The sequence below is a fragment of the Mesoplodon densirostris genome, chromosome 17 (assembly GCF_025265405.1).
Source record: "Mesoplodon densirostris isolate mMesDen1 chromosome 17, mMesDen1 primary haplotype, whole genome shotgun sequence".
Classification (NCBI taxonomy): Eukaryota; Metazoa; Chordata; class Mammalia; order Artiodactyla; family Ziphiidae; genus Mesoplodon; species Mesoplodon densirostris.
The window spans coordinates 15,578,478-15,605,823 of record NC_082677.1 but is presented as its reverse complement, the minus strand read 5'-3'; the positions used below and the strand labels follow the sequence as shown (position 1 = coordinate 15,605,823).

The window sequence follows — 27,346 nt, the reverse complement described above, 5'->3', positions numbered from 1 at the left end:
GCATACGGAGCCTGTGCTCTGCAACGGGAGGGGCCACAACACTGAGAGGCCCGCTTATAGCAAAAAAAAAAAATTAAAAAAAAAAATAAATAAATAAAAAAATAAATAAAAAAAAATCTATACACAAGCCACTGATTTAACCAGATCCTCCCCCGTCCCCCCAAAAAAGTGTTTAGTAAGCAGGACCCAGAGGAGCTGATATTCACAGCTCCTACAAGAACAACTCTTTCAGGGTTTATCCCATGAAGTACTTTATTTTACAACCTTCTTCTCGTGCAAAACTAAAGTTCCATTTGATTACACAGAAATTTCATACAGTGTAAAACTAGAACTGAGTGTGAAATACTGCATGTAAGTATTTCTAAATAGTCTTGTTCCATCGGTTCATCAGTGACTTCTGTGGCTTTATAGTCATTTTCTGTGGAAGATTCTGAGAGAATCTCTCCAGTTCTACTGGAATTGGAGCCTCCTAGTTCTTCTGTTTCATGGCAGTCGGAATCCTACTTGCAGGGCCTCTGTTTTCACTGTCTTCAGAATGTAAATGTGTCTCATCCTGAGACAAGATGAGATTCCTCTATTTGATTCTTTTCCATAGAATTCTCTTCATTTATAGTTAAGGCATCATCAGATTCTTTCTCTTGAATTTTTTTTTTCTGGAATCATTTCTGTTTTTTGTTTTTTTTTTTTTTTTTTTTTTTTTGCGGTACGTGGGCCTCTCAGTGTTGTGGCCTCTCCCGTTGCGGAGCACAGGCTCCGGACGCGCAGGCTCAGCGGCCGTGGCTCATGGGCCCAGCTGCTCTGTGGCATGTGGAATCTTCCCAGACCGGGGCACGAACCCGCGTCCCCTGCATCGGCAGGCGGACCCTCAACCACTGCGCCACCAGGGAGGCCCCATTTCTGTCGTTCAAGACACTCTTCCTCTTCATCCTCTTCTCTTTGTCTTTCTTCTTCGATGAAGCTGGTTCTTCTGTTTCTTCCGTCATAACTGAAGAAGTGTGACTAGAAGTTGTTTGGTCATCTCTGACTTCACCTTCTTTGTCAAACTTGAGTTTTTTAACCCCATGTCCCTCAGCTCCCAGACCATATTCATTTGGATGTTTATTTTCTATATGGCTCACTGAGGAGCTCCTGATCCAGATGTCAGAGTCACTGTGATTTTTGTCCTCATCATGCTGTAAGTTTGTAAAGACTCTTTGCTCACTGTGCTCTGAGGCAAAAACCATTCCTTCCTTCCTCCCTCCCTTCTTTCCTTCCTTCCTTGTTCTCTCCCTTCCTCCCTCTCTCCCTCCCCACCCCATTCTCTCTCTCTCTTTTTTATTGTGTAAGTTGCAGGAGTACAGCATTAAAATTCAACATCTGTATACACTACAAAGTGATCACCAGCACAAGTCTAGCTGCCGTCTGTCACCATACAGTTGACCCTCTACCTATTTCAGCCACACCCCAAACCCCTTCCCCTCTGGTAACCAGTAATCTGTTCTCTGTATCTAGGTTTGGTTTTGTTCGCTTTTGTTTGTTCATTTGTTTTATTTTTTTAGATTTCACATATGAGTGAAATTGTATGGTGTTTGTCTTTCTCTGCCTGACAGTTTCACTTAGCATAATACTTTCAAGGTCCATCCATGTTGTTGCAAATGACAGGACTTCATTCTTTCATGGTTGAATAGTATTCATTTGTGTGTGTGTGTGTGTGTGTGTGTGTGCGCGTGCGCATGCACGTGTATTTATCACATCTTTATTCATTCATCAGTGGACATTTGGGTTGTTTCCATATCTTGGCTGTTGTTAATAATGCTGCCTTGAATATAGGGGTGCGTATATCTTTTGGAATTATAGTGTTTTTTTGTGTTCTTTGGCTAAATACCCAGAAGTGGAATAGCTGGGATCATATGGTATTTCTAGTCTTAATTTTGGGGGTCATCTCCATGCTGTTTTCCATAGTGGCTGCTCCAATTTACAGTCCCACCAACAGTGTTTGAGGGTTCCCTTTTCTCCACATCCTCTCCAACATTTGTTATTTCTTACCCTTTTGATAATAGCCTTTCTAATAAGCATGAAGTGATATCTTATTGTGGTTTCGATGTGCATTTTTCCCTAATGATTAGTGATGCTGAAGATTTTTTGTTGTGCCCATTGGCCCTCTGTATGTCTTCTTTGGAAATTTGTCTATTCAGGTCCTCTACCCATTTTTTAATTGGGTTGTTTTTTTGTTTTGAGGTTGTATAGTTCATATATTTTGGATATTAACCCCTTATTGGATATATAAATTGCAAATATTTTCACCCATTCACTAGGTTGCCTTTTTGTTTTGATCATGGTGTTTATCACCGTGCAGAAGCTTTTTAGTTTGATGTAGTCCCATTTGTTTACACTGGCTTTTGTTTCCCTTGCCTTTGGAGTCAGATCCACAAAAACATCACTAAGAGCAATGTCAGTGAAATTACCAGCTATGTTTTCTTCTAGGAATTTTATGTTCTCACATCTTACATTCAAGTCTTTAATCCTTTTTGAGTTAATTTTTGTGTATGGAGGGACATAGTGGTATAGTTTCATTCTTTTGCATGTGGCTGTCCAGTTTTCCCAACACCATATATCAAAGAGACGATCTTTTCTGTATGTTCTTTGCTCCTTTATCATAAATTAATTATCCATATATGTGTGGGTTTTTCCCCAGGCCCTCAATTCTGTTCCATTGATCTATGTGTTTGTTTTTGTGCCAGTACCCTACTGTTCTGATGACTTCAGCTTTGTACCAATAATATAGTTTAAAATCAGGGAGCATGATAACTGCAGCTTTGTTCTTCTTTCTGAAGATTGGCTATTCAGGATCTTTTGTGGTTCCATACAAATTTTAGAACAAATTACAATTTTCTTAAAGCTTGTTAACCACCTAACTTCCTTCTCTGGTAGCTTTAAACAATGTGTATTTAGAGTAGAGGCTAATCAGAGTAGTCATCCCAACTTTTGTGGGCTATTTGCAAACCATCAGTGGGTTAGATATGACTTGGAATGTATGTACCTTTTTATTCCCTGAGTCTCCCCTGAAAGGTGCTAAGTGACGGACCAGTGAATAAAAGGGTGATACTCATTTTAAGTTAGTCCTAGGAAAAGGCTTAAGTTGGTGCCGTGTGGAATATGTAAGGTATGTGTCCATCTTTTTTAGGAAGTTGTACGGTTCCTGGATACCAAGCATCAAAACCACTACCGCGTCTACAATCTCTGCAGTATGTACATGACTCGATATTTTGCTACTCTAGATAGAAAACAGGTCACTCACTGCATGTAAGAAGTTGATTTAGTTTTTACATTTCATTTAATCATAGGTATCTGGTGGTGGTGGGAAGTGAGTTTTACAAAGTCTCCATCTTGTGCTGGCTCTGTTTGGTAGGAAAAGAAAGTGCAACAGCACACAGTGCCCTGTGAGGTAGGCAGGAGACTGGGGGCAGAGCCATTTTAGGAGAGTCAGGTCTAGTGGTAGTAGGTTTTGGAAAATATGTGTTTTTTTCCTGCCAGCTTGTGTTTTGAAGGCAATTCAACAAATGCACACTGTAACCCACTAGGAATGAGGTGTGAGGAGACCAGGGTCCTGCATGGGAAAAACCCCCCAAACCCTTTAGCAAACAAATTATAGCCCAGCTGACCCTCTTCCTGTATATTAAGTGGACATTTTCAGGAGGCAAGTATTTTGGCTGGCCGCGTTGGCTTCTGCTCTGTGTAACCTTCTGATAATGCAGTGAGTAGCCTGCTAGAACAGTACAAGTAAGGCCTATTAAACCCAAATAATTTGGGCTTGTGTTACTCAAGATGGACAAAACACTACTCTACTTTTATTTTTGAGACCCTTACGTTTCTTTTAGAGCAGCAGGAGCCAGATAGAAAGCTCCTTTTAAAGGTAGAGGAGGAATTTCTAATAGAAAAGTATAACTTATTTACACCTTGACCATTTACTGTGTTTATTAAGGTTCGAGATATGACCCGTGCATCATTTATTTCAGGTGAAAGAGCTTACGATGCTAAGTACTTCCATGATAGGGTCTGTCGATACATGATTGACGATCACAATGTCCCCTCTCTGAGGTAAGTTTGATGCCAAGCTGGCTGTCAGAAGAGGGCTAAATACACAGGGCTTGATTTTTTGGGAAGTCTTTTCATTCAACTAAAAATCTTTCACTTTGAATCAGTGAGATGGTGGCGTTCTCCAAGGACGTAAAAGAGTGGATGGCTCAAGATGAGGAAAACATCACAGTGATTCATTGTAAGGGGGGCAAAGGTAAAAAACGTTTTTCTTTTTCTTTCTCTTTTTCTAAAGAAATTTGAAAAATATATTAAAGTACACCCACAAGATACGTTCTGCTATTAACCGGTATTAATCATTGTGAACGTTTTTTAATATTAGCGTCAAGACTAAAGGAAGGGAAGGAAAGAGGGAGGAAGGGGGGAGGAAAGGAAGAAAGAGTAAAGAAGAGAAGAAAGTAGGGATAGAAGAACTGAGGAAGGTTAAGTGTGTTTTCCCTTGTTTATTGACTCTTTGGGTTTCTTCATTTTTGATTTGCCACAATACAAACACTGTTTAACTTTCGAAACCATCAGAGCACTTTTCATTTTATTTAAGGTTGTTCTTAAACTTTGTGAGGACCTTTTAAAGTTAAGAGTGTCAACAGCAATGCCATTTCCAAGACCCAAAATTAGACTGCAGTTTTTATAGTGTAATGATACATAGAAGTTGATTTTGGTGGGGGGAAAATGGGGGTGGTGGGAAAGCCAGTTGTCAATTCAACCAATTTAGCTTGAGTCAGGTTTTCTCTCATTCAGATTTAGGCTTTTAATAATCATCTAGGCATATTTCACAATGTTTGACAAATAAGGAATGATGGTTTTGTTGGGCTGTGAAACAGTTTTTTATATTAAATTCCAGGAAAACACACTTTAAAACTGCCTTCTGTAATTGAGTAGAATAAAGTTTGAGTCTTATTTGAAAAGTCGTTTCAAGCTCATGAGTTAGTAGGCAAGTTCCATCTTTAGTTCCACAGGTCAAAATATTCTGTATGTATGGCCATTTACAATATTGTGCCTAAATGAAGAATACAGAGGTTAAACCACGTGGAACTGCCTTTCTTTGGACCATCTTTTACTTTAAAAAAAGGCCATTTAATATGGCTCAACCAAAATATTATAATCTAAGAGTTGGCTTTAGTTTTCTTTTAATCAGGTTAATTCCCTGCTTAAAGGAGGACCTTCATTTCAAATTTCATTTTTTTTTTCTGAGAGCAGACTTCCATTATTCTGTGTTCATGTGTGTTTCATTGCTTTTCCTTTAGGATTGTTTGGAAGGCTAGTGTTCAGTTGGTCTGTACCAGAGCTGCTCCTTTTTTCAAGTTTTCATTCATCTTGGTTTTGCTTCTTTTTGTTGGTTGATGTCTGCACATTACCAGTGATATCATGATAGCCCAAATATTTTGTTATTGATTTTATAGGACTTCTTTAAATAATCTGGGTGCTAATTTTTTGTTAGCAGTTTATATTGCAAATATCTTCTTCCACTGTGTTGTCTTTTAAATTTGATTATGATTTATTTTGTCATATAGAAGGTTTTAATTTTTAATGTAGTGAAGTTTATCAATGTTCTGTGTGTGCGTGGTTCGTGCATTTTGGTCATGTTTAAGAAATCCACCCATACACTGAGGTGGTGAAGATATTCTCCTTATAAAATAGTAAAGTTTTGCTTTTTACATTTAGGTCTTTAATTGGAATTTGGGGAGGGAGATTTTTTTTCTATATGGATAGACAATTGTCCTAAAACCATCTATCACATGCTCATGTAGTCCCCATCAACTTGTAGTCCCTTCTCAGTCATATACCAAGTTTCCATATGCATTTGGGACTGTCTGTGAATTTTCTATACCACACTGTTGTAATTTTTATAGCTTTATAATATATCTTGATAAAGACAGAAATCTCTTGACTCTTTGTATATTTAATTTTAGAATTATTTGATCAAGTTCTACGTGAAAATATATTTGGGATTTTTATTGGAACTGCATTGAATCTATAGATTAATTCAGAAGCATTGAGAACTTTGCAATATTGAGCTGTACATGAAGAGTTTTCTATTTATTTGAATCATCTGATCTTTCAATAATATTTTATACTTCTCTTCAGGATGGTCTTGTATATCTTTTGTTAAATTCATCCCAAGACACATTGCTACTGCAAAAGGAAGCTTTTTTCTATTACATTTGGATTGGTTCCAATTTTTAGTATTATAATGCTGCTATGAAATACATTTTTCTTGTTGCACATGTGCCCACATTTCTGTTGAGTGTAGACCTTGGACTAAAATTGTTTTGTCTTAGGATAATGAATCTCAAACTTTCATAAATGATGTCATCTGTTTTCCGAAACAGTTGACAATTTACACTCCACTGGCATTGCATGAAAGTCCCAAGTATTCCACATCCTTAAGCAACGCTTGGATTTCTCAGTCATTTTAATTTTAGCTCTTGGGTGGGTGTGTAGTTGTATCTCATTATGGCTCTCATTTGCATTTCTATGGTTACTAATAAGATTGAGAACGTTTTCATAGGTTTATTATGATATCCTTGGATATTCTTTTCTGTGAAGTATCTGTTTAATTTCCTTGTCTATTTTTCTCCTGGATTGTTTGTTTTTTTCCAATTGACTTGTAGGAATTCATTATATATTCTCCATTTCAACTCTGTGGTTTGTTATATGTATTATACAGTATTCCAAGATACCTTTTCTGCTCTGTGATTTGCCATTTCTCTCTGAGTATCTTTTGGTTAACAGCACTTCTTTTCTAACATAGTCAGTGTACATTGTTCTTTCTCTTCTTAAGGTTAGTGTTCTGTGTCCTAATTAAGAAATCTTTCCCTGAGTTTAAAAAGACATAGTCCTATATTATCTTATATAAGTTTTATTTCGTTTGGAATTGATTTATGTGTGTGGTGTGAGGAAGGGGTCAAGTTTTATCATTTTCCATATGGCTGTCTCATTGTTTCAGCACACTGATTTCATTTCCTTGCCGTTCTGCAGGACATGGGTCTGCTTCTGAACTTTCTAATCTGTTCATTGCTTTTTCATCCATCTGTGTGCTAGCAGCACAACTCTCTTACTTGTCTTCGCTTTCTAATAAGTCCTGATTTCCCTTAAAGGGAGTCCACTCATCTTGTTCTTCACAGTTGTTTGTGTTTTTTAGGCCATCTACATTTCCGTATACATTTTGGAATCAGCTAGTCAAGTTACACACACACACACACACACACACACACACCACACACACACACACACACATCACACACATCACACACACATCACACACATCACACACACCACACACACACACCCCACAGCCCTGATGGAACTTTGGAATTTTATTGAAGCTGTAGATAGAGGGGAATTGAAATCTTTACAATACTGAGTTTTCCAATCCATGAATGGAAATATCCACTCACGTAATTAAGTCTTCTTCAGTCTCTCTTTATAATGCCTTTTCATTTTCTGCATAGAAAGCTTGTATATGTGTGGTTAGATTTATTCCTAGATATTTGATATTTTGATATTTTAACTATTATAAATTATATCCCTTGGAAATTTTTATGTCCTAGATGTTTTTTTTTTGATGTTCTAAATGCAGTTGATTTTACTAACCTTGCAATCAGCAAGCAACTAAATTCTTTCATTAATTCTATTAACTTGCCTGTTAATTCTTTTGGATTTTATGGCACATGATGATATCCTATGAAATAATGAGCTAAGTTCTTCCTTTTCAATCCTTTTTTTCCCTAGCACTGGCTAGAACCTTTGGTACAGTGTTGAATTATATGGGATGATCGCAGGAATCCTTGTTCTCCTGCTCTCAAAGGAAAAGCTTTCAGCATCTCATCAATTACTTTAGGCTGTGTGTCAGTGTTAGATAGTCTCTATCAGATTAAGACATTCCTTTAACTTGCTAGGAGTTTTTATAATGAATGAATGTTGAATTTTCTTGGAAGCTTTTTCTGTGTCTTTAAAATAATATGATTTCTTACCTTCATTCTATTAATCTGGTTGATGACATTGATTATAAAGTAGTAAACTAACCTTGAATTCCTGGAACAAACACAATTTTGTTGTGCTCTCTTATTTTTTTAGTAAATTGCTGGATTCTGTTTGCTAATATTTTCTTAAGGGTTTTTGGATCTATGTCATGAGTAAGAGTGGCTATAGTTTTCAAATTTTGGCTTCATAAACCAAAATTAAGTTGTACTTACTCTTTTTTTTTAAGTCTCTGGATGAGTTTGTATAAGTTGACATTTTTTTTCAGTAGTATTCAGTAGTAAAGCAACATTGGCCTCAGTGGGGGAATTGGCCTTAGTTTCTCTGTGGGGAAGTTTTTAAAGTATGGCTCAATTTCTTTATTAGATATGGGATTATTTATAATTTTATTTCTTCTGCACATTTTGGGTATTTTCCCAAGCATTTGTTCATTTTATCTAAATTTTCAAATGTCTTGGCATCAAATTGTCTTAAAATATCTTATTCTAATGTCTACAGAATGTCTATGTTCCCTTTTTCATTCCTCACATTGCTGTTTTTGGTGCCCTCTCTCTTTTTTCTTTTGATTAGTCTCACCAGGAATTTACTACTTTTATTAGTCCTTTCAAAGTACCAAGTGTTTTGGCCTTACTGATCTTCCCTATTATTTGTTTTTTATTTCATCATTTCCTTTAGTGTTTCCTTTCTTCCACTTTCTTTGGTTTAATTTGCTGTCTTTTTCCTAACTTCTTGAGATGCATGCTTAACCCAGATTTTCAGCCTTTCTCTTTTCTAGTGAGCGTTTAAGGCTATAAATTTCCCTCTAAGAATAGATTTAGCTTCATCACACAAGTTTTTATGTATATTCATTATTATTTAGTTCAGAATATTTTCTAATTTCCATTGTGTTTGTTTCTTAGACTCATGGGTTCTATAGAAATATACTGTCTTATTTTCAGACATGAGGATTTTGTAATTATCTTCTAGTTATTCATTTCTGGTTGTATTGCATTGTGGTCAGAGAACATATGCATTTGTTTAGTTCTTTGAGACTTATTTAGACTTGCTTTATCGCCCAGAATTTGGTCAATTTTATCAAATGTTTTCTGTGCACTTGAAAATAAAGTGTATTATGCATTGTCCTGAACAGTGTTCTCTATGTGCCCATTAGGTTGTTTGTTAATTGTTTTATTCAAATCTTCTATATCCTTACTGATATTTTATTTTGGTTTGCTTGAATTCTTTGCAGCATAATTCCTTCCTCCCACCCCCGCCATTTGCTTGGAAGTCATATACTCTTTTTATATTCCTTAGTAATTTCTCTAAAGGTTTCAACTGACATCCCTTATTTAGCTATCAGTTTTTGCTTTTTTCGTAGTGTTGACCTTGTATCTTCCTGAACTCGTTCATTAGTTTTAGGACTTAGCCTATAGATTTACTTGGACTTTTCTAGTCTGCAAATAATGAGAGTTTGTTTCTTCTGTTTTTATCCCTATACACTTTTTCTCATCTTACAATACTGGCTAAGCCATGTAGTAAATAGAAGCAGTGAATAGTGGACATTTTGTTTAGTTCCTGGCTTTAAGAGGAATGTTATCATCATTTCATCATTAATATGATATACCTGGTAGGTATTTTGGTAGATTCCTTTCATCATAGTTAAAAACTTAAAACCTTTGTCCAATAGCAAAAGTTTAGGGAATGAATATATGTTTATGTTTTAAGTTAAAATACTGAAGACAGGTGTAAATCATTTTAATGATTCCTTGCATACCTGACTTGACTGGATGAGAGGGCATCTACTTTGTCTGTGGTTGTGCTTATCCATAGCCACTGGGACATGAATCTGCAAGTTTTTTTTTCAAATGGGAATATATAAGGGCTGTAAAGACTCAGAGATGTCCTCCAGAATTGAAATGTTAACCATCCATGCTAGAGAGCTAGAGAGCTAGATTGTTCATGGTCAGTAGCCTCCTTTAGCAAGAAGCTTTTACTTATCAGAGCACAGGGTGGTACAAAGTCCTCTTTGGAAGTACTTGGCTTAGAATATTGTTTTTCAAACTATGGGTTGCCAAATAAATTGAGTGGTTCATTTTTTTAAAAGGATAGAATAGAAAATAGAGTGCATCTTAAGGTAAAAGGATAAGTTTGGAATTACATAAAATAAAGTTCAGCATATACTGGCTAAGACAAAAGCTACAGATTATTGTAGAAAGAAGAGATGCAATGTACTTCTTTTTTTCCTTTTTTTTTTATTAGTTTCTGCTTTATAACAAAGTGAATCAGTCATACATATACATCTGTTCCCACATCCCCTCCCTCATGCATCTCCCTCCCTCCCACCCTCCCCATCCCTCCCCTCCAGGCAGTCTGTCATACAGAGTGAAGTAAGTCAGAAAGAGAAAGACAAATACCGTATGCTAACACATATATATGGAATATAAGAAAAAAAAAATGTCATGAAGAACCTAGGGGTAAAACGGGAATAAAGACACAGACCTACTTGAGAATGGACTTGAGGATATGGGGAGGGGGAAGGGTAAGCTGTGACAAAGCGAAAGAGAGGCATGGACATATATACACTACCAAACGTAGGGCAATGTACTTTTTTTTTTTTTTTTTTTTTTTTTTTTGCGGTATGCGGGCCTCTCACTGTTGTGGCCTCCCCCGTTGCGGAGCACAGGCTCCGGACGCGCAGGCTCCGGACGCGCAGGCTCAGCGGCCATGGCTCACGGGCCCAGCCGCTCCGCGGCATATGGGATCCTCCCAGACCGGGGCACGAACCCGTATCCCCTGCATCGGCAGGCGGACTCTCAACCACTTGCGCCACCAGGGAGGCCCGGCAATGTACTTTTTAACTCACATTTTGTATGGCAGGACAAAAATATAAATTGGAAAAAAACCATGAGACTTTGAGGATAAAATGACATGAAATCAAGAATTTGCTTTAACATGCTGGTGGGGGTGCTGGGGTGCGTGTAGAGAGGGGGAGGGAAAGAAGGATGAGGGAAGAAAAGGAAGAAACAGGTCTAACAATCAATCTGATAATTATCGAATCTGGGGAACAGGTATATGGGGGCTCATTATTCTGTTCTTTCGACTTTAAGATGTCTTGTAGCACACAAAACACTCTACCTAAAATGGAAGGAATGATAGGTATGGCAAATGCTCCGTGGTGTTTTGGGTTCTGTCCATGTTTGATCTTTTATAGTTTCTTTTATTTACATTAGTAGGAAAACAGGGTGTGTCATTACTCTTAACTGGTAGGTGTCTCTTTAGCTTTAGAGTCTGGAGCAGAGCTCGTTGCCTCTGCCTGTTACTGCAGTCTCCAGGGGTCATGACTCAGAACAACAGACACGGGCACATCCATGCACACACTTAGCACAGAACTCCAGGGAGAAGCTCAGAGCAAGCCGTGTAAGGGCTTTGTCTATCTCTGAATTGAAATATTTTGAGCCAGCACTTTCCGAGTGGAAGAAAATCAATCCAAAATGAACTCTAAACACTTGTGAGCGTAGTTTTATAGCAAGTCCTGCCATGAGCAATGGTTCATGAACTAACTTCTTTTCTAGGAAGAACTGGAACTATGGTGTGTGCCTACCTTCTTGCCAGTGAAATATTTGCAACCGCAGAGGTATGAAAGATGCTCCTACCAATGCTGTCTTAGGCTGATTGAATCTGTTAGCTCTGAAACCTCATTGGTGGGATGGTAACATGATTCCTGAGTCATGGTACTTAATGGAGTTGTAATTGGAGAGGTGATGATTAGAAAGCCTGGTTTGGATACTTTCTCGTTTAACTGGCACTAGTTAGTAACTGACCTCAGGGCCTCTTTGGGACGGGATGGAGGGTGAGGTCAGTGAGACGCTCACCTTGGACACAAAACTTAAGGGAATGCCAAAAATCTCAGTAATCAAGTTAAATAATATTCCAGTGCAGCATTGAAAAAATCTAAGTTAATGCCAAAAAATCCATCGTGGATACAATATGAATATTTTAAATAAAGACAGGACACAGCAGACTCCAGATTAATGTGAAATGAGTGAGGTCAAGTTGTGAAAGTGCAAAAAAACCCTCAGCAATACAGAAGCTTGACTTGCCTCCCCCAGACCCAGAACTGCTCTGACATAATCCCACCAGCTCCAGGCCTTCCTCCTTTCTCACGAGAATAAGAAAAAGATGGGTTAGGGAAATTTTCTAAAGGACCTTGAACATCCTTGCAAGTGCTAGGTGGGTAAAAGGCATCGTTTTCCAACTCGGAACAAAGTCTCCCCTGGGTGTTATATGTTTGCACAGTCAACATCTGTGGGACCTGTGCCCTCTGGAAATTCCTGAGAAGACAGGATGGGCTGTTGCTATGTCTTAAAGCAGGGTTCCCACTCTTTTTCTGCCACGATCTCGCTGAAAAGTCACCTCTTAGAGGGCACGCTTTCAGCCACTCTGCTTCTCTCTCAGCCTGCAGCCCAGAGAAGAGAAGCTGGGGGTTCTGATCTGGGCCCAGCACCCTGATTCCACCATCTTCTTTATTTCAAATTTGAGACACACAGGTTAGGAAAATGGATGCTCTAGGACAGTGTTTTTCACACTATGGATCAGTTTATCAGTGAGTTGTGAAATCAACTTATTGGGTTGTCACTCGCATTTTTTAAATAAAATGGAATCGATTAGGAAATATCAAAAGGTAAGTATTGTTTGTGAAACTTGTTTCAGTTCTGTATGTGCGAGAGAGAGAGAGTGCGTGTGTATGTGTGTGTGTGTATCTCCCAGGTTTATGAATGTGGATTGTAGCTTTAAAAATAAAAAGTTTGAGGGACCTCTCTCAGGTCCAGTGGTCAGGACTGCACGCTTTCACTGCCGAGAGTTGAGTCCCTGGTCAGGGAACTAAGATCCCGTAAGTTGTGTGGCGTGGCCAAAATCAGTAAATATATAAAGTTTGCAAGCGGTTGGTCTGCAGCCCTAGACAGAGCCAGAGGCCAGTGCTCAGGCCTTTGCTGTCTCTGACAGGCTGCATGCATCTCCATGGCAGGTCACTTGGTTTTCCTTTGGTCCTAATCTTCTCCATTTGTAAAATAGAAAGATAGGAAGAAGGACCAGATTATCTCCAAAGTCTTCCAGCTCTAAAATTGCCCGTCTTTATGCATCTTTGAATGAGAGTAGGCCTTGATGTGGCTTTGTTAATTGTGTTATTTCGGGTATAGCCTCTGCCCAAAGACCGCTGACTTAAGGAAATCATGTGCCCTTAGAAACTTCAGAATGCCTTATACAGGAAAGGGACGTGCAGATGACCCATGATTGGACTGTCCCCTTTTTTATAGGACAGCCTTCATTACTTTGGAGAACGACGAACGGATAAATCCATCAGCAGTAAATATCAGGGAGTAGAAAATCCTTCTCAGGTAAGTGTTCTTTCTTTAACAGGGGTCACTCTGGGTAATTAGGTTAAGATTGACATCTGTTACCTGGTTTCATTTTAGACTCTCTTCCTTGGGTGATTCCTTAGGTCATCTTCTCCTTGGGTGATCTTCCCCTTGGGTGGTCTTCCCCTTGGGTGACCTTCCCCTTGGGTGCCCCGTGACAGGCCTTGATCCCTTCCATAGGCCAGGAGCCCTGCCTCAGGTGTTGCTTGGCTTTGCAAGCACTGAGTTCTCCCCAGAGCACCCTGCCTTCCATTTTAATTGGTTATTGTTTGCAGAGTTCAGGAGTTGATTCCCTTCCCGAGGTAGGAAGGTCCGATTCCTAAGGTTTCAGACCCCTGAAGATGATCTGAAGTCACTAGCCTTTTATTTCCATGTAAAGAGGAACTGAGTCTTTCACAAACCCCTATTAGGGCAATTCAGCCCTTGTAGAACATTGTGTGTGTGTGTGTGTGTGTGTGTGCGCGTGCGTGCGCGCCCACACATGGGCGTGCACATGTGTAAGGGAGAGACAGACAGTGACAGAAAAAGGCAGAGACAGAGTCGGTGGGAGGGGGGCTGCATTTCAAAAGAGAAAGGAAAGGGAAAAGTAACATTTTTCAAAAACCTATTTTATACTAGACACTATTGTACTTTTACATATATTGTCTCATTTAATGCTCAGACAACCCATGTGACTCATATGTTATTACCTTATTTTTTTTCCCTTTAAAAACATTTTATCATGGACTTTTTCATAAAAAGTCAAGACAGTCATACAATAAATCCCCTTCTATTCATCACACTGCTTCAGCAATCATTTCGTCATGTGGCCAACCATTCATTCCCTCCCCACTCTACACACACATACACACACACACACACGCTTTATTTTCACACTAAACTTGGATTATTTTGAAGGAAATTCCAGACATCAGATCATCTTATCCCCTAAGCATTTTAATATGACATCTAACATAAAGACTCTAAAAAAAAAACCCCTTAAAACCATTGACATATCTAACAATAGTATACCTTAATAGTATCAAATGTCTAGTCCTCGTTTAAATTTCCATAATTATCTTAAAATCTTTTTAAAACTTAGTTTGTTTCAGTCAGGATCCAAACAAGGGCACACGTTTCATTTGGTTGCTATGTCTCCTTAAGTCTCTTTTAGTTGATAGGTTTCCCACCTCTCTTTTTTTTTCTTCCTTGTAAATTGTTTATTGCAGAAACCAGGCCATTTATCCTATAGAGTTTACAACATTCTAGACTTTGTTGAATCCTGCTAAGGGTTTTGCATTCATTATCTAATATAATATTCTGAATAACGCAATGAGTGGGCACCATTATGATTCCCATGTTATAGACTGGGAAATCGAGGTTCAGGGAAACTAACTGTTTGAACTAAGAACTCAAATGCAGATCTTTCAGACTCCAAAGCCCATTATTTCCCATCCTGTGCACAGCTTCTCATTTGGATTGCCTTTTGTATACGGCCCCTCAAACCCAAGTGAGAGATGGTTGGGAATTCTTAAGTAAATGTGGATGTGGCCATGAAGGAGAGTTTTCTTTGAGTGAAGTGATGAAAGCTGATACCCTTGGCTTAGTTAGCAGAACACTGTAACTGCTGGCTCTAGACATTTCATTTGGGATCAAAGAACTCAGCCTTATCCATTCATACTTTTCTGCCAAACTCAAGCAACACAAGAAAGTAAAAACGATAGCCATAGCCTATAAGTAATACATCAACTTATTGAAGCCCAGCTCGAATCATGCCATTTCACACTCAAAATCCGTAATGGCTTCTGACTGCCAATGGCAACAAATATGTTTTAACCAGGCACTCCCAATCTAGATAGGATTTTTCCAACCGCTTCTCCCACTATGTGCATTCACACGCTCTAAGGCGTTTGGATTGTTTGCCGTTTCCCAGCCTGTTTATACTTTACACCCACGTGCTCACAAGGGCCCCTTGTCCTGGAGTCCCTTTGCCCTCCCAGCCTGAAGTAGTCTCCTGCTTTTTCAGGAGTTCTTATAGCCCTTTGTGTTCCTTTTAGGGACTAAGTTGCTTTACGTTATTTTCCAGCTATTCGAAGTTGTGTCTTCTCTACCCTTTTTGCACGCCCACGTCTTGCCCATCTTTCCACCCTGGCAGCCCGAAGTGCCTCATATAGTATCTCCTTTGTCTGTAGTGACTGCTTACTAAGTATATGTTGGTTTTATTAACTTCTGCTACGTGCGCCTGTTGTTTGGGGCTGTAGGGGAAAGAAGCGTGAGAGCAAAAGCAGCTACAGGGCCATGGCAGGTTACAAGCCTTTAGTGGAAGGTCAAGAATCTGGTGGCAGGAGCCAAGGGGACGTTCGATGTAGCTCCTTCAGGCACATCTTCCCTTCCCCATTTCCTCTGCAGTCACGTGCAGGGTCTCTAACTTACTCCAGGACTGGCACACCCTAGGCTGCAGCTGAGTCTCTTCTGATTCACTGGGCTAGCCATGCAGGGGCCCGGCCTCAGGCTTGAGGGCTGTGTTGGCGAGGCCCCAGGACAGAGTTCCCTGCGTGTGCGGCAGTAATTCTCAGACACCATCCCCTCCTGACCCTGCAGCGTGGCCATTCAATGCACTACATACATTTCATGCACCCCTGAGTTAAGAGCTTGACTGGTCCTTTCCAATGCAGAGGATGGTGGTTAATTTTATTAACACTTCCCAACGGGTGGGGAAGAGTCTATGAACTTTTCAGTCCGGTTGATTCTGTACCAGAACTCTTCTTAACTTCTAGAAGAAAGGAGAGCCCTTGTGAACAGCTTGCCATGGGAGACGGACTAGGCTAAGAGAATCCCCAGGCTTCCTTGCAAACATGGAATTGAGGGAATGGGAAGCGGAGAGATGCTCACTGGCTGGGACTAGAGAAGGATGTGAATGTGCTGCTGGCCCATGGAGCTCTCCCCCTGAGCTCTTATGTCTTCCCTTCTCTCATGCCGAGGAGGCTACTGCTCCCCAAAGCACAAAGCTTCCTTTAACTCAGCCACAATGAAGCTTCTACCCCAGACCGACCTCTCCCACATTTGCAGTTAATGGCATCTTGCTGTCATGTTGTTCTAGCTGTTTTGTTGGTTCTGCTTAGTTGCTCTCTCAGTCCCAGCAGCCTCTAAGCCACACCTGGCTCCTTTCTTGTTCCTTGCCTGTTGCTCTTCATTCAGTATTTGTTTTCTAAGGTAGATATTTAGTCATGAGGCAACAAATGCCTAGTTACATAATGGCAGCCAATCAATGTTTCCTTCATCAATTATTTTCCTTAAACAAATCAGGACTTTTTACCTTCACTTAAATCGAGACTTCTTTTGTATTGCAGAAGAGATTTGTTGGATATTTTGCAATGGTGAAAAATACCTACAAGTTGACTCTTCCTCCAGTGAAGAAACTCACGATGAAAACAATCATTATTTATTCAATTCGTGGTAAGTGCTTTATGTATAATTGGAGAATTGGCAGGAGGGCCAATGTTCTTGCTATTCGGGAGGGTTTTCTCATGGTTATGTGCAAAGACAACCCCAATACATAGCTGTCTTTTTGTGTAGCCTCCGGTATAAACCCCTCCTCCTGGAATTGCCCATCAGCCCAGCGCTGCTGTGGCCACGTTACCACTGCTTAGGTGTCCTCTCCTTTCCTTTCCCATCACCAATCTGGGGGGCTCCATCCCCCCTTCCCTTTCTCCTGTTCTCATTGCTGCTCTGGCCTCAGCCCAGGGTGTCCTTTTCAGAGGAGAACCTCCGAGATTAAAGGGAGGGAAGGTCCCATGAGACCCGGAGACCACTTCTTTCTCATGCCCATCTCTGGTTCAGGGTTTGTCTTGGAAGATGCATCCCGGTATCATTTTCTCTCCTGCTCCTCTCAGAAACCTTTTTTTTTCTCTTATCTCCTGATCTCTCCCTTTCCCCGCCCTCTTCCCCCATAGCCCCCTCTCCCGCAGCAACCCCATCAGGATGTCTTAAATACCCGAACAGCAAATGAATTTTGTTGCCACAAATTCTTTTTGCAAATAACTGCTGAGAACCGCTTTGGGCCAGGCCCCCTGCTCGTGTTTCTTTGCCCTTCAGGAGCCCCTGCGTGTAAGCAGAGGAGAGGAAGGTACACAGATGAAGAGCTGACCACAGTGTTGGACAGCTTCCTAGGAGAACAGCACTTAGGTCTTCCCTACCTGAACCTACAGGAACACAAAAAAGGGTTGGGAGAAACCTGGCCTCTGTGGGGGGGCTCTCTCAGCCCCCTAGCTGTTACCAGTTCTTACCTAGAGTAAAAGTCCTATCAACTTCAAAAGAGCTGACGATGCCTGCTTTGGGAGTGTAAGGAGAAAGAGGGGACCTGCCGTCGCCCCGAGAGGCAGAGATATTGGTCAGATCGTCCACCTCTGGGACTTGAAAGAAAAGGAAGGGAGAGGGATGGGCCTCAAGGCCATGTCTTTATTTCTCTGTCACCCGCCTAGCTTCCCTGTACAGCTCACCCTCAGGGAGGTGGAAACAGGGACCCCTCAGTGTGGAGGGGATGGGGCCTCACTCAGTGCCAGAGGCGCAGCAGGAGGTGATGCTTCTGATTGCCTAAAGCAACAGCCAGCTTGTGGAGCGCGAGGCGCGGTGCTGAGTGCCGGGCCTCTCCTGGGCCTGGCTGCGGGGCGAGGGCGCTGGCGTCCACCCAGACAGCCTATTGCTTTTAGCCCTCTTGAGGAGTCCCACAAAATAAGATCTAGACACGTAATTTATAATGTTTCGTCCAATTATTCAGAAATAAGAGAACCCTTTAGAATGTATGTAAAAACTGCATAGTCAAAAAAAAGTACAATTGTGAGTTAAAATAGAAAATGCTTTTTTTCAAATTATTTACATATTTCTCCCTTCTTCTCCAAATGCCCGCATCGCCGCCACTTCTTGGCAGGGGTGAGGAATTGTGAGAGTTACCACGAGCAGATTGCATGGGTTTCTGGCTTCTGGAAACAAACTTCAGCCCAGCAGCGTGGTTTCTGTGGGAAATTTTGGTGTAGATTTCCAAACAAGCGTCGTGCAGGCAGACCCTGGAAACACAGCCTGTTCCAGCAGGAGGCTGCCTGTGTGTATAAAGGAGCAACTGTGCGAAGGCTTTGTGGGCTGCAGAGTGCTCTAGGAGGTCCGTTCTGACTGTGACGTGTGTGTGTCACGTATGAGGGACAGGGTTGGAGTGGAGCCTCGCTCAGAACACCATCTGCCTTCGGACGTCCCCAGGGTAGAGCCAGGCTTGTCCGGCAGCTGGTGGGTGGGAAGGAAAGCAGTGCCTGGCTCCCCATCGTTTCCTGCAGAAAGTGCAGTGTGAGAGGCCACCCAGGTGGCTGGTGGAGCAGCGTCCTCCTCTAGGTAATTGAAACTCAGCTCTACAACCAAGTTGGTGGCGTGAGAGCCTGTTTTGTACCTGAGTGTATCCTCTCCCTCAGGGTCCTCTTGGTTAACAGTGGGAATCCAGGCATCCCTCGTTTTATTGCTCTTTGCTTTATTGCGCTTCGCAGACGTTGCACTTGTTCAAAAAAATGAAAGGTTTGTGACAATTCTGAGTTGTCAGATGATGGTGAGCAGTTTTGTTTTGTTTTGTTTTGTTTTTAGCAATGTGGCAATCAAGTTTTTTGTATTTAATGGTTTGTGTTAGAATTTTACGTATTTATTTATTGGCTGCATTGGGTCTTTGTGGCTGCTCGCAGGCCTTCTCTAGTTGCTACTCTTCGTCGCGCTGCACAGGCTACTTGTTGCGGTGGCTTCTCTTGTTGCGGAGCACGGGCTCTAGGTGCGCGGGCTCAGTAGTTGCGGCTCGTGGGCTTAGTTGCTCTGCGGCACGTGGGATCTTCCTGGGCCAGGGTCGAACCCGTGTCCCCTGCATTGGCAGGCGGATTCTTAACCACTGCGCCACCAGGGAAGTCCCGATCAAGTATTTTTTAATGAAGTTATGTACATTTGTTTAGACATAATGCCATTGCACACTAAATAGACTACAGTATAGTGTAAACATAACTTTTTGTATGCACTCGGAAAGCAAAAAAGTTCGTGTGACTCGCTTTGTTGCGATATTCGCTGTATTGCAGTGGTCTGGAACCGAACACACAGTATCTCCGAGGTAACCCTATAACAGTATCTATACAAACCTCTGTGAGTATTAAACTATTCCAAACAGACAAAAAGGCATTTAGTCTGATGGAGTTTTGATGCATTTCTCTAACGTGAACAATGAAAATAGGAATAGTTTCTCAAACTTCTAAGCTTAAAAATGGTTTTAGTAAGTTCTAGCATTTCATATATTGTCCCAGTCTGATATCATATCCGAAGACTGTGACTTCTGTCTTCATTTTTGAATTTTACTTCACCTCTGTGGAGATACTGTTTAGTTAAAACTGTAAAGTGCAGATCTAGAGAACAGAGGAACTAACACAAATTTATAAGTACTGTAGGTGAAAACTGGTGGAGAATTTTATGGGTTTGGTTTCCTCATGTCAGGCTAACATAAAATAGAGGATTTTAAAAGTCTAGTTTGAGATCCTCATAAAGGCTTCCAGACAGAAAGTTGTGCCCTTTGCAGCTGTTCTTACGGTGTGGGCCTCAGTTGGCAGAGCCCACTTAAGAAGGCCTGCCTGGTACACCAAAATTCTTGCTGCACCCACGTAAATAAGCAGGCCAAAGCCAATGACAGCAGCCTTCTTTTGGAATAAGAATTATCCCCTTTGAGGGAGATCAAGGTGGCGGAGTAGGAGGACGCTGAGCTTACCTCCCCCCATGAACACATCAAAAATACAACTACCTGTGGAGCTACCTGGAGGCTGGCAGAAAGGCCCTTCTACGGCCAAATCTGTAAAGAAAAATCCGCATGGAGTCTGGTAGGAAGGGAGGAGAAGTGATCTGGTCGACACCTGCACCCTTGGTGGGGGACCCAGACGTGGAGGGGGGTGTCATGGGCTTGGGGAGCCTCCCTGGGGAGCAAGGGGTTTGAGCCACACATTTGGCACTCCAGCCCTGGGGTCTGACACCAGGAGGATGAGTCCCCTTAGCTGCTTTGAAAGCCAGTGGGGCTCAGCGGAGGCTGTAAACCACTGAGCCCTCACTCAGAGGGTGAGTGGTTGCTTATACCCCCATCCTGGCAGACGCAGCAGCCTGAAAACCCTGACCAGGGAGAAAGCAGCCTTGGCCAGTGCTCGGTCACTGCCCACATTTAGGAGTGAAACTACTCCAGGCCAGGGACTGACACCGCCAGCGGGAAAGAAACCAGCTCAGCAGTGAGGCACCAACCCCTCCGGCCCTGACCCAGCCTCTAACCAAGGGTGCTCAGTGGGGAAAATGTAAAACCAGCACAGAAGTGCAGCCCCAAACCCTTGAGCCCCTGCTGCATCCCAAACCAAGGTGGAGACGGCCGTGTGTCACACACAGGGTCGCACCTGGCTCCGGCTCTAGCCCCTCCCTCTCCAGCCCCGCTTCCCACCAAGGTGGTGGCTGCCACCGCACCCCAGGGGCAGATGGGACCTGTGCTCACTTCTCCCACCAAAGCCACTGAGCATACGCAGACTACATAGTCCTGCACGAGGGCACGCCTTCAAGACTGGGATAGGTAACTGATTCACTTAATTTCATAGAGACAGAGAAAGGTAAACAAAATGAGAAGACAAAGGAGTATGTTTCAAATGAAAGAACAGCAACAACAAAAAACCCCTAAAGAATAATCTTCCTTTGAGATGATGATCACAGCAGACTGTCAGGAAAAAGTGTGATAGATTTTGAAATGGGCAGTGTCTTCTCTAGGCCTACCTCCAGGGTTACCTTCACCTCTCATGGTCTTTAAGCTATTTTACAACTCTAAGTGGTAGAAAACTGATAATAATGCAAATAATTTTTGTGCATAAAAATGCAAATTAGTTAGTTGTGTCTAGCGTAATGCAACTGATTATTGACCTGTTTTGTATTTATTTGTAAATTCATTTCATCATTCCTTATCTGCCCATAAATGTGCAGTACTTTGAAACAGCTGTAGCATTTGACTTGTTCCTTAGTAATAAGTTAAAATGTTTGACGTGTTAAAAAATGCATGTACAGGACAGTGCTATGGCATGCAACAATTTCTATAAAACAAGAGGAGAATATATTTGTTCGTGTGTATATACATATATAAAACCTCTGGTAGAATATATATTCATATTTGATTATATATGCATAAAAAACTAGCAACTAGTAATAGGGGTTATCTGTCTGGGGCTGGAGAACTAAACAGGTGGGAGACAGGGAAAATGGAGACTTTTCACTTCATGCCTTTTATACCTTTTATTTGTAAATCGTGCAAATATACTTAAATTATTTAAAAAGTTTTAAATTGTGTGGGAATTAGTTTAAGCTCATAAAGCGATGCCCTTTTCCTGTCACGTGAGAAGTGTCTGACTTCGTCTAGCTCTACGTTTTCACTGACTTCTGGTTGACATCCGTCGAAGTGCTGCAGGTGGGTGGGACAGAGGGAACTGAGGCAGAGAAAGCCTGGTTCCTCAGGACACGTTGTGTCGGTGAGAACAAGGTTAACTGAGCACGGAACACACTGAATGTAACAGTTAAGAGTGATGGATACATGACTTTATGAGAATATTTGTTTTAGTTCTGTACCTCTAGTTCTGTGCATATTTAAGTGAAATATGCAGGGTGGAAGGGAAAGCCGGAAAAATTATTTGCAGGCTTGAGAAACCAGCCCTTTCATGAAATGCTGAAGTAAGTGGGTCAATTAAATTGAAAAAAGAAAGGGGAAGAAACCATCTGTCTGTAAATATATGCTGAACATAGCAGGAACATTGGGATACAGCTATCCTATATTTTCCATAAACTGGATTTAAACTAGCGCAAGAGGAATTTAGACTATTTATTATTGAGAAACATCACAATTAGAAGTCTGAAGAAAGCAACACATCAACAAGAAAGGTTGCACATCCCCTTCCCTAATTTTTTTTTCCTATGAAGGTGAAGTGATGGAATTCTAAATCTTAGAAGCTGAACAATGTCTTTTGTTTTTTTTTTTTTCTCCAGCCTTATAAATTCTGCTTTAGGGGACAGAACTGAACTTGAAGCCTTGTCTTTCAAAGACAAAATCCATGCAAGAGCCCAAATGATTCAATATTGACACACTGTTAGCTGGGATAATTTTTTCTCTTTTTAATCCATATTGTTAATTGGTGAGACATTTTGATCTTTGCTCTAACCAGCCTAACTTTTTAATTTCACTCAGGTGTTGGAGAAGGCAATGGAAATGATCTAAAAGTACAAATAATAATGCAAGGAAAGCCTGTCTTCTTCTGTTCTGCTTCCAAAAACTGTAGGGTAAGAGAGCATGGAAACTGAAAATTCTAGTGTTTGTTTTAAATCTCAGTGTCAAATCAGCATGTGGCCCTCCCCAAACCATCCCTCACCACAGGGAGAGGCTGTGTTGCTTTCTGGTTACCATCCAACTTGGTGTCCCTGGGTTTGGATTTGAGTCAAGAGTTAAATTTATTGTTCAAAATAGTGTTCAGGGGAAATAGTTTTCCAGAATATATTTTCAGTTCAGAGTGGTGCTTTGCCTTTCACTTTTCCACAAATGCCAAGCCTGTTCCCAGGAATCTATCAGAGTTTTAAATTCATGGATCTGTCACTTTTAGCCATATTCTCTTCTTCTTGGTCATTTTTATTATATGGCACTGATTCTGAAATTCTAATGTGCATGAACATCACCTAGAGACTGGTAAAGATGCAGATTCCTAAGTTATACCCGCAAAGTGTGATTCAGGAAATGTGGAAACGGGCCCAGGAATCTCTACACTTGGCAATGTCTCAAGTGATTCTAACTCAGCTATCCTATGGGACTGCACAGTGAGAAGCAGCGCAGGGGTGTATGGATCGCGGAGGAATCTCTTTGGGACCAAATAGTCAGTTTTCTTAAAGGCTGAAGAAAAGGTTAAGACTACAAACCTCTCCTGGAGCAACAGGAAAGCTTCCTTCATGGGTGTAAGAAATATAAACTTTTATTTTTTATTTCTTTTGCGGTACGCGGGCCTCTCACTGTTGTGGCCTCTCCCGTTGCGGAGCACAGGCTCCGGACGTGCAGGCTCAGCGGCCATGGCTCACAGGCCCAGCCGCTCCGCGGCACGTGGGATCTTCCCGGACCGGGGCACGAACCCGTGTCCCCTGCATCGGCAGGCGGACTCTCAACCACTGCGCCACCAGGAAAGCCCAGAAATATAAACTTTTAAGATTCTTTCTCAGGCTTTGGTCTCTAGTCCTCCTATTACCTCTCCTCCTCCTTCTTTTTACTCCCCTGACCCCCGGGAGGGGGCACTCCCCCCAGGCCTCATCCCTGGCTTTCTGTTCTTATCTCCACACATACTCTATTCTTGGTTCTACACATCCATTCCCCTCCTTTAAACTATAATATCTTCTTTCATTCACTTGACACGTATGTATGAGCCCCATACACGGGGTAGACACAGCAGCTGCAGTGTGGGCATTCTTTACCCCAGCAATTCAAACACAGTTGTCAATCCAAATTTATCCAATGAACTTTTCATCTGCTTCTGCAAATGGCACCAGCATTCTCTTACTCAGACTTTCAAATCTGGTATCATCTATGATTCTCTCTCTCTTTTTTTTTTTTGGCAGTACGTGGGCCTCTCACTATTGTGGCCCGTCCCGTTGCGGAGCACAGGCTCCGGATGTGCAGGCTCAGCGGCCATGGCTCACGGGCCCAGCCGCTTTGCGGCATGTGGGATCTTCCCGGCCCGGGGCACAAACCCGCATCCCCTGCATCGGCAGGCGGACTTTCAACCACTGTGCCACCAGGGAAGCCCTTTGTTTCTCTCTTTGCCCGTGGCCCCTAAATCCAGTCAGTCACCAATTCCTGCTGATGAGACCACTGGAATCTCTCTTCACTCGCTCCCTTCCTGTGTGTTCCCATTGCCACTACCCGGTGTAGGACCTCATTTGCTCATGCCTAGACTTCTCCAGTGGTCTCCTTACCTTTGCTTTCTCCTTATACAGGGCAGTATATAGGGTCCTGCAATATGCATCCTGAAATACTGCTCTCATTGTAAAAAGCTGTAGCTAGAGCAGAAGACACACTGTGTACCCACAGTCAAAGCTAGTTAAGATCTTTGGCGCAATATTCTTTCTTTTTTCTGGCTGTGAGGCATGCGGGATCTTAGTTTCCCCACCAGGGATTGAACCCATGCCCCCTGCAGTGGAAGCGTGGAGTCTTAACCACTGGACCACCAGGGAAGTCCTTTTGGCTCAGTATTCTTATCTGTAAAGTAAAGGTTACATCTCAAGTGTTGTGAGGATTGAATTAGATGATATATGTGAAGTTGCTTTGTGAGTTACACATCACTAAATAACTGTTAGATGTGATCATCACCAGCCCAACTTTATCGCCTGGGAGATGCTCCACTCTAATCTTCAACAACTCCGTTCCTGTTTCCCTGGGTCTTGAATTCTCAAGGTACAGCCCTATCATACCTGAGCTGATTCGCAGTAGTAACGTGGCCTGTTGTCCCCATGCCAGGTAGACTGGGTCCCCTCTGGCCCTTGGAACACAGCACTCTAATTTCTGTTTCCTGTTGTTGCTGGTCTTTCCCCTCCTCCAGCCCTGCCCTCCCAGTCCCCTGTCTGAACTGGATTCTCTTTACAGAGCTCCTCTTTGTTAAAAATTGAAGTATAATTGACATACCATATTATATTAGTTTCAGGTGTACAACATAGTGATCTGACATTTATATACATTATGAGATGATCACCGTTCAGTTTAGTTACCATCTGTCACCATTTAAAGTTATTACAACATTATTGACTATATTCCCTATTCTGTATATTACATCCCCATGACCTATTTATAACTGGAAGTTTGTACCTCTTATTCCCCTTCACCTATTTCACCCATCCTCCTATCCCCTGCCAACCACCAGTTTGTTCTTTGTACCTATGAGTCTGCTTCTGTTTTATGTTCATTTGTTTTTTAGATTCTACATGTAAGTGAAATCATGCAGTATTTGTCTTTCTTTGACTTAATACACTTAGCATAATACCTTCTGAGTCCATCCATATTGTCACAAACGAAAGATTTCCTTCTTGTATGGATAATATTCATATATACATACATGTGCATATATATATATATATACACACATATATACCTCACATTTTCTTTGTTGATGGACTTAGGTTGCTTCCATATCTTGGCTATTGTAAATAATGCTACAGTGAACATAGGGGTGCATATATCTTTTCAAATTAGTGTTGTTGTTGATTTTTTTTTTTTTGGATAAATACCCAGAAGTGGAATTGTTCAATCAGGTGGTAGTTCTATTTTTAATTTTTTGAGGAACCTCCATACTGTTTTCCATAGTGGCTGCACCATTTTACATTCCCACCAACAGTGAAAGAGGGTTTCTTTTTTTCCACACCTTCACCAATGTTATTTTTTGTCCTTTGATAATAGTTATTCTGACAGGTATGAGGTGATGTTCTGGTTTTGAATTGCATTTCCCTGATGATTAGTAATGATGAGCATTTTTTCATGTGCCTGTTGGCCGTCTGTATGTCTTCTTTAGAAAAATGTCTGCTCTAGGTCCTCTGCCCATTTTTCAATTGGATTGTTTCTTGTTTTGATGTTTCTTTTTTAAGTTTTATGAGTTATTTTTATATTCTGGATTTTAACATCTATTGGATACATAATTTACAAGTATCTTCTCCCATTCAATAGATTATCTTTCCATTTTATTGCAGGATTCCTTCACTGTGCAAAAGCATTTTAGTTTGATGTCCCACTTGTTTATTTTTGCTTTTGTTGCCCTTGCCTGAGGAGACGGATCCATAAAGGTATTGCTAAGATCAAAGTCAAAGAGCTGACTGCCTATGCTTTCTTCTAGAAGTTTTATGGTTTCAGGCCTTACATTCAAATTTTTAATCCATTTTAACTTTATTGTCATATGTGGTGTAAGGTAGTGGTCCAGATTCATTCTTTTGCATGTAACTGTCCAGTTTTTCCAACACTGCTTATTGAAGAGATTGTCTTTTCCACTTTGTATATTCTTGTCATCTCTGTTGTAGTTTAATTGACCATAAGTGTGTGGATTTATTTCTGGCCTCTCTATTGTGTTCCATTGATCTATGTATCTGTTTTTGTTCCAGTAACATACTGTTTTGAATACTATAACTCTGTGATATCGTTTGAAGTCAGAAAAACGGATACCTCCAGTTTTGTTCTTTTAAAGATTACTGTGGCTATTTGGGGTCTTTTGTGGTTCCACACAAATTTTAGGATTCTAGTTCTGTGAAAAATGCTCTTGGTATTTTGATAGGGATTACATTGAATTTGTATATTGCTTTGGGTAGTAGCACGGACATGTTAACAATATGAATTCTTCCAATCCATAAGCACAGTATACCTTTCCATTTAATTGTGTCACATTTACGTCTTTCATCGACGTCTTATAGTTTTCAGAGTGCAGGTCTTTCACTTCCTTGGTTAAACTTATTCCGAAGTATTTTATTCTTTTGGATGCAATTTTACTTATGTTTTATTTATTTAAACTTATTTATTTATTTATTTTTGGCTGTGTTGGGTCTTCGTTTCTGTGCGAGGGCTTTCTCTAGTTGCGGCGAGTGGGGGCCACTCTTCATCGTGGTGCGTGGGCCTCTCACTGTTGCGGCCTTCTCTTGTTGCAGAGCACAGGCTCCAGACGTGCAGGCTCAGTAGCTGTGGCGCACGGGCTTAGTTGCTCCGCGGCATGTGGGATCTTCCCAGACCAGGGCTCAAACCCGTGTCCCCTGCATTGGCAGGCAGATTCTTAACCATTGTGCCACCAGGGAACTCCCACGGCCTTTGTTTTTAAAAATTGGTTTTATTTTTGGGGATTTTT

General features: G+C 41.3%; 1 protein-coding gene and 1 pseudogene across 1 annotated transcript in view; one reads left to right on the top strand and one right to left on the bottom strand.

Annotated features, from left to right (window-relative positions):
- LOC132477393 (phosphatidylinositol 3,4,5-trisphosphate 3-phosphatase TPTE2-like) overlaps positions 1-27,346 on the top strand; it is a 51,256-nt gene that overhangs the window by 11,430 nt on the left and 12,480 nt on the right. The window contains exons 8-14 of the mRNA XM_060079760.1: positions 3,164-3,224; positions 3,996-4,077; positions 4,182-4,270; positions 11,607-11,668; positions 13,350-13,430; positions 16,781-16,886; positions 22,687-22,778. Coding sequence (XP_059935743.1) covers positions 3,164-3,224; positions 3,996-4,077; positions 4,182-4,270; positions 11,607-11,668; positions 13,350-13,430; positions 16,781-16,886; positions 22,687-22,778 — 573 coding nt within the window. The remainder of the gene's footprint in view (positions 1-3,163; positions 3,225-3,995; positions 4,078-4,181; positions 4,271-11,606; positions 11,669-13,349; positions 13,431-16,780; positions 16,887-22,686; positions 22,779-27,346) is intronic.
- LOC132477770 (serine/threonine-protein phosphatase 4 regulatory subunit 2-like) lies at positions 282-1,223 on the bottom strand (annotated as a pseudogene).